Source organism: Cynara cardunculus (assembly GCF_001531365.2).
Source record: "Cynara cardunculus var. scolymus isolate 2C chromosome LG 2, CcrdV1, whole genome shotgun sequence".
Classification (NCBI taxonomy): domain Eukaryota; kingdom Viridiplantae; phylum Streptophyta; class Magnoliopsida; order Asterales; family Asteraceae; genus Cynara; species Cynara cardunculus.
In genome coordinates, this window is record NC_037529.1 from 54,581,532 (window position 1) to 54,589,252 (window position 7,721).

Here is a 7,721-nt window from a genome sequence, read left to right on the forward strand (position 1 = left end):
CTAATAGGCCTTGGTCGTCTTCTTATTGGCATCTGATTTGGGGCTGGTTGTTTCTTTATTATTGGTTCTTATATCAGCTCTGGTTTCTTAGTGATTTGTGGTCTGCACCTCATCTCTACTTGGTTGTTTACTATTGGACCTACTATAATTTGGGTTTCTTGGTTACATATGAGATTGGCTTTGATCTTATGGTATAGCTTTTTTTCTGTTTCAGTTAATTATCTTTGGGCCACTTCTGTTAACTATCTGATTGGTGAGCATCTTGTTTAGATATTCAGGATCATTTATCGACTTTTTTTTTTGTGCTTGCATGTAGATTGTTTGTTTCTCTAACTTTAAACCAGTCATTGCTCCTAGTCCTAGTCCTAGGCATGGCAATTGTACCCAACACGTAAGTGATTCGATTCCCCATACTTGCCAGGAACTCGGGATGGGGATCGGGATGGTGACAAGGTATGTGAACCAAGACCCGTGCCAGGGATTCATCCCTAATTGCAATTATCTTTTTTAAAAACTTTTTCCAAATAGTAATAAGTTCTAATTTTACAAAAAAGCTCTCATTGGAGATGCTCATTTGAAATGGTAGCTGCATTATAAACATCAAACACTATGGCTTGCAAATTTATTATTCCCAAACGCGGCAACATCCATCATTACACTTGCAAATAAACACAAACTCAAAACTCATACAAAAAAAAGCAACAAAAGAGAGAAAGAAATCTTGATTATGGTATGTTAGCACCAGCATATGCAAGTTCAACAGAAATGATGAACGTCGATCTCGTGGACTCTCGCAGGTATTGCACGTCCCCGCTCATAAGTTTCAATAGGTTCCGGCTAATCACCAAACTTATTCCCTCCTCCGTTGCATCTGCACTACTTCCAAACATCTGCCTTAACAGCTCCTCCGGCACCCCACCTCCCGTATGCGTTATCCTACGTTCAAATCAACATATAATCATCCAAGAATCAACATGTCTTGGCTAAAATTTCAGCCCAGAAAGTATATTCACTAAAACAAAATCAAAGTTTATAGGACTAATAGACTGTTTTTGTAGGACATCAGTTTATATGAACAAACAATGATGCGTCGTATGTAAATATGCTTAATAAGTTGATAGGATGTTTTAAGGATCCTAACATGTTTTTACGTACAATTTTAGAATAATTAGCTTTCTTTATATGACATTATTTAAATAAATGTCTTACAAGATCAAATGTCCTCTAAAAAAGACTCTTTTCTTATGACACTTCGAAGAAATGTCGTATAGAAAAGCTAATAACTTCATTTCAAAAGTTCCCAAAATAACTTGTTAGGATGCCCACAAATATCCTATAAACTTATTGCAAAGCATTTACATATGATGCACAATTGTTTGGTCTTATAACTTGAAGTTATATAAAGCAGTCTATTAGGACATTTAGACATTTTTGTGTACTATAAAAGTCAGATTTTTTAGTGCCAGAAAGTAGATATATACCTGATTTCTAAATTCACAAGTTGAACTGATTTGGATAAATGATCTTTGGTCATATTAGCTGCAACGGAGAGTAGACCACCGGATGGTGTACAAGCGACCGACAGTGACAAGAAATCTGCAAGAACTTGTTGAAGCCTCACACTGTCACCATATAGTTTTTGTGACAACATATCATCTGATACATTATTCACTGTTTCAATGCCCATTATGTTGCTCTTTGTCATTATTTGGCTCATCGAGGCACCCAAGATCTGTTGGAGGGTGAACTCTGTCATTTCAAGATCCAAAAACCTGCACAAGTTTGCATTCATTAATGAATATCTATACCACTTATATGATTAACTTCGAAACCTCAATAGATAACTCTCCTAAAAAGCCTTTGAGGAGAAGCATGGTGCTTCCAACATATATGGAGGTCTAACAATGACGATGCTTCTAATCATACCCGTCCACGATGTTATCAAGATCAATGTCATAAGTACTTGGAAGGACCAAATATTCATTGTGAATATTCATCATGAACATTTGGTTCTCAAGATATTAACTTCTGTTCCTAAATGAACTTTCATCTATACCACTAATATCATAAACTGATATATTTTTAATCATTCATACCCGTCCACAATGCTATCAAGATCAATGTCATCAAGTACTTTGTTGAGTTGGCGTTGACACAAAGCACTCGTGCAAAGAAGCTCCTTCTGCTTATCTCCCAGCTCGGTTCCCTCCATCATTTCCCTCGAAAATATAATCCCCGAAAGCGGGTTTTTGATCTGTCTCCTTATATATGCTAACGCTTTAAGTCGTTTGGCTGCAATTTTCTCAGACATTCTTTGAAAATGAATAGCTTGTTGAAGATCTTTGCTTGCAAGCTGCAAGAAGCAAAAAATCCCAGTAACTGTACCCTCGCTATCCACCCTTTTACTTGCACACAACATGCAATCTACAAACCTCCCATTTTTCGCATAAAACCCGAATGAAATCTTTTGCGGTTCTTGGCTGGTCATAGCCTTATTAAGAACAATGCTAAGGTTTACGAAAGCCTCTTTGTTACTAAGCCGACAACATGCTGTTTGAGTCCCGAAAACCTCACCTAAAAGCATTTTATCGATCACTTCTCCTTTTGGCAGTCCAGTTAACTTTGACATGGCTTGGTTCCATTCAGAACACCAACCGAACTCATCGGTTCCAAAGATTGGGGGAATCAGTGGGTTTGGGTTATGGATTATGGCTTTGTAATCCCCTTCTATTCGAGTAAACTTGTCCATGATGGTCTTTTGGTGAGTTATATCTTGTGCAATGCAACATACACCCACAACGCTTTCGTGTAAATCGCGGCTAGCGCAAGCATTCACGACAAGCGTGATTGGTCCATACTCTCTCCTTGATCCGTGTGTTTTGATTTCAAATTGGATACCCATCTCTTCTTTTCCTAATCAAAAAGAATATACAGAAAAAATAAACCAAACGAACAAGATATCCAATAGAGAAATTAACAAGAATCATGTGCGGTAAGTAGCAGAGAAGTGTGTGCAAACACTACAACAAAATCGTTTTTATAGGACGCGAAAAATGTCTAAATGTCCTAACAGACTGTGTTATAGGACCAAAAGATTGCACATCTTTGTATAGGATACGCGTTTTACAAGACACTTTAGCAAATAAGGTCATATAAAAACTCATAGGACGCTTTATTTCAAAATTAACCTTAAAACTTGTGTGGATGTGCAAAAGCATTCTATCAACTTGTTGGAATACCTCTATATAGGGGACACAAATGTAATGATTTTATAAACTTTTTGGCATCCTATAAAGCCGATTTTGTTGTAGCGGAACAAGCATAGGGTTCGGTGTAAGGGACATAAGATGAAACCAAACACAACAACAATAAACATGATATAATATATATATATATATATATATATATATGTGTGTGCTTAGTTTTGAGAAATAAATTGCCTATTAAACAGAACATATACCTTCCAAAGCCAGATTCAGCATCTTTTGGACCGTATCGACCGAAGAATCTTCAACAAGTTTTAGCAGATGGCTTCCGATAGCTTTTTCCACTGGAAGACCGGTCAACTCAGCTATCTTTGTATTCCATCCGTTTATCAGACCATCAACATCCACTGCAAGTATAGGAACCGAAGCAGTTTCAATCAACCGAACCATCTCACTCGTGACCGCTTCTAGTTCTTGCATCCCATCAAGTTTCAGATCATTAAAAGTCGTCTGAATCACATCCGTCTTCAACTCCACACTGTCATTATCTTTCAAAGCATTCCTCATAATAATCTGCAACGAATGGATCGCATCCATCTCGAAATCCTTCCATGGAAAACTTCTGTTTTTCACAACTTCCAAGAAAGCTTTAAACGAAGACCGTGGGTGCATCCGTTTACCATCATCCGTTTCACCCTTTTCGTGTTTCGCACCACCCCATCGGATCTCAGAAGCTGTGTTGGATCTGAACCAGAAAAGAATATCTTTTTCACTTAGCCGAACAGATGCCATCCCACAAACCACATCACCAAGAGCAAGAGCCCCGGGATATCCAGCATCATACAAGCTATCTGTACTCAATCCCGTGGAATCCATATGGTATTCATATAGCCACGAAACTATATCGTAAATCTGAGATTCCGTGGGGCTAACACCCATTCGGTAGACTTTGTTTTTGTATAAGAGAGCGGCCCCATCACATTTAACAAGATCCATGATATTGGGGCTCTGTGACACGATCCCTAATGGTGCATCTCGCATTAGCAAATCACACAAAAGGGTTTGCGTCCGCAGGATATTCTTCTCAAGAATCTGGTTTTCGAGTTCGAGTTCTTTGTTGATGTGAATGGCAAAAACTTGAGCCAGAAACTCACATGCATACCGAAGGGGAAACGGTACGAATCTTGGAGTCGTGTTATGGCAAACGACCAAACCCCAAAGTTTCTTTCTTTTCTGTGGATTCATAGCCGGATCAGAGTTTTCTCCGTCTTCATCCATGTCGTTTATCACGACCGCCATCACCAAAGACGCAATGGAGGTCATGTTCTCCATATACTGGAGATGGCAACTATGTGGGGCCCGGAGCGTGGACCCGCATAACGTTAAATCAAACGCAAGTTTCTTATCTTGAAGAACTTTCACGTTTTTGGCTCGACAATCGCAAATCATTCGAACCTTGTTCTTCATGAACAAGAACCGTGCAGCCTGAGGTATATCTGTAGCCGGATAATGAAGGCCAAGATACGGATCGAGCCCAGGTTTAGTGATCTCGGCAACCACCTCACCATGATCATCATCATGAAATTTGTAAGCCATGACTCGATCATAGCCCGTGAGCTCGAAAACCTCCTGGACCATCGTGTCACAGAGCCGTTCGATGCTACCACTTGGCAAAGATTGTAACCGAGCTATGGCTTTGGCTGCATGCTTGTAAGATTGGAGGGCACCAGCGGCAGTCATCGGGACTTCATAAGGCATAACGGGCTCAAAATCTATTATCAAACTACCGGTAACCCTATGGATGATGGCGTAAAATGGCTTTCCGGAAGTTTTACAGTGAACCAATATCGGATTTAGTAATGAAACCTCCCCAAATCCTAAGGCCTTAAACAAGGCGGTTGCACTCGGGCCGGCGAATATCGTTCTTACGTCTGTGCCGATCCCAAGAAGCGGATTTTCTCCGACGCTGGGAACCGCATGGCTTACCATGGTAAGCATTTCGGGAGCGTTTTCACTGTAGGCAATTACTTTGAAACTTTTTTCATCTAGAGCCAATAAGCATCCAAAAGGTTGAATCAACTTGCCCTTTTGAATGTGGTGCAGATACGCGGTGGTTACCTTATCGGAACGCGGTTGTTCTCCACCACCAACCGTGCTGCTAACGTGAACCGAACTTGAATAATCGAACGATTCACCGGATTCCTCAAAATTGGCATGGAGCTTTGCATCAACAGTTGTTTGCTGAATGATTCTAGCACTGTGCTTTGATCTAGCAGAATTGCTGGAAGATTCATTAGGCCTTGAAGAAGCCATGGAACCCAGATCTGGATACAAACCACAGCAACTAAGAATGATCAGGTTCATGAATCAAAGAGGGAAACACCCTTGAGCATTGTTTTTCTCTATCTGATTGCAATCCATACAAATTACACTCGCAAACAAATCATTGTCGTTATAAAGTTGTAAAATCTTTGAAACCCCACCACTAAAAAGAAGAAATGTAGATTGCAATGTTTCACTGGGGAATCCAATTTCATAAGTAAAATGGTGATCAAAATTGAAGCAAACCCCCTATTTTTTGATGGGTATAGCGATTTATGCCACCAATTAGAACTTCAACCTCTGTTTGCTGGTATATTTTTGGTAGAACAGATGGCCCACAGAATCATCAAAGGTACAAAACATCAAAAAATGGAAGTGAATAGACATGAAATTGACAGAATACCCACATCAACGATAAACAAATTAAGCAGATAAACAACGAAATCAACACAAAGACCGTGCAAGTTGCAAGTTAAAATAGAGCATCATGAGAGAAAATACCTCTCAAGTTGAAAACTCAATAAGACTTGATACTGGCTGGAATCAAGAAACGGCTTCAAGAAATTTATAAGATTGGAAGTTTAGTTCGGATCAAACGCCGGCCCCATTTCTCCGAAAACCTCGATCGAAGTAGTTTGAAAAGCAAAAACAAGAAGTGATAGCTACAGTCTCTGCTCGACAGGTATCCGTCTCTGCTGCTGCTCCAGTCTCTATGAATGATAACGATATATATGTTTATTATATACAATTAGTAAGTGGGGAAGACCCACAAATATAAAACAACCAAGATTGGCGGTTTGATTTCTAAAAATAGAAAATAATATCACGGTCTATGAGAAGGCATTAGCTTTCGCAGCTTCAGAATTAAAAAAATCTTTTACGGTATATATAAAAAGATGGGCAACATAAAATTCTAGTAGATCTTATCATTGAAAACACCGTAATTTCATATACAGTTATTTTATTATTTTAAATTATCTTTAAGAAACCTGTATTTAATTATTCAACTTTTCTTATATATATATATATATTGATGACATTTTATGGGTTTTATTCCTAACTTTTGTATGGTATTTATTTTAAATTCAGAATCGAACGGTCGAATTAAATCTCGACTTTCAGATCGTGGGCCACTGTTGTATACTTTGCGTTTTTGTTTATTTTTGTTTTTTTTATTTGGTTATTTTTCTCTTTTTGAATCTCCATTTATGTAAAAGGGAACCTAGATTTTTTTTTTAAAATTTGACTATAAAAAAATATCTATATTTTTCTTCATAATATTAATATAGATTTGTTGGTTGGTTCTTGGTCTTTGTATAAAAGAGATTTGTGTAAGAGTCTAGTCTACAAATCACAAAAAAAAAGTTTTCATCATCTTCAAATCTTTAAGGGGTTACGGTGTATTATGCTAAATATACAAATTTTTAGAGCAACATAAATCATTGTTAATTTCTTAATATTAATCATTTAATTTACTTTATATTCCTTGTTTCTTTCATTTTACATTTTTATCATATTAACATAAATCATATATAAACTAAAATACATCAATTATCTTCAAAATGTGTTCAATATTTAATACTTTTGGATTTAATCATATTATTAAGTATTATGAATTATTTTGTTTTATCTCTCTTACATTTTCCTTTTAAATTTTACATTTTTATCAAATTAAAAGTATATGATTATAGACTAACTAAAAAACAATAAATAATATTTTTCTTTTTTATTATAAATTATACCATTATAATCCTCTCGTATTATTGAATATTTTTGGATTTAACAATATTTAAAATATCATAAATATGTAAGAATTTGTGCTATATTATAAAAAACCTTTATATATTATAAAAAAGACTTGGACGTAACTTGACAAATATAAAGAAATGTACAAATTATGTCTCTATATGTATAAATTACCATAAGCATCATTAATTTTGATTTTCATGTTTTTGAATTAACAAAAGTTGGTATTCCTTTAAGGTTGCAACCGAGACATGGTCCATCGGTCACCAAACCAACCAAACTATCCCGGTATATCCCATTTAGGGGCACCCGTCTTTCGAAAAAGTGTGTGAGGAAAAAAAAAGATTGAACCTGGATCACAAATGATATTCTCAATGTTGCATTGTGCTACCTTCTTGTATCAGAGTTGTCTTCAGAACTTGGATCACAACTAGGCCTGTAGAGTGT

At 36.9% G+C, this 7,721-nt stretch overlaps 1 protein-coding gene across 2 annotated transcripts; it reads right to left on the reverse strand.

Annotated features, from left to right (window-relative positions):
• Positions 1-587: 587 nt before the first annotated feature.
• On the reverse strand, positions 588-6,226 carry LOC112506499 (phytochrome A1). 2 transcript variants are annotated; one of them, XM_025110602.1, is made up of 5 exons: positions 6,030-6,226; positions 3,461-5,530; positions 2,097-2,913; positions 1,482-1,772; positions 588-936 (listed from the first exon to the last, which is right to left on the reverse strand). In XM_025110602.1, the coding sequence occupies exons 2-5, from the start codon at positions 5,517-5,519 to the stop codon at positions 726-728; spliced, it is 3,378 nt and encodes a 1,125-aa protein (XP_024966370.1). In that variant the 5' UTR covers positions 5,520-5,530; positions 6,030-6,226; the 3' UTR covers positions 588-725. The 2 variants fall into 2 exon arrangements, with proteins under 2 accessions (XP_024966370.1, XP_024966371.1); XM_025110603.1 differs by having other exon boundaries at positions 3,461-5,550.
• Between the last annotated feature and the right edge of the window lie 1,495 nt (positions 6,227-7,721).

Coding starts and splice junctions, on each gene's coding strand:
- LOC112506499 (XM_025110602.1), bottom strand. CDS start 5,519: ATGGCTTCTTCAAGGCCTAATGAATCTTCCAGCAATTCTGCTAGATCA. Junction 2,914..3,460: donor GCTGAATCTGGCTTTGGAAG/GTATATGTTCTG, acceptor CTTTTTGATTAG/GAAAAGAAGAGATGGGTATC. Junction 937..1,481: donor CTTGTGAATTTAGAAATCAG/GTATATATCTAC, acceptor ATTTGAACGTAG/GATAACGCATACGGGAGGTG.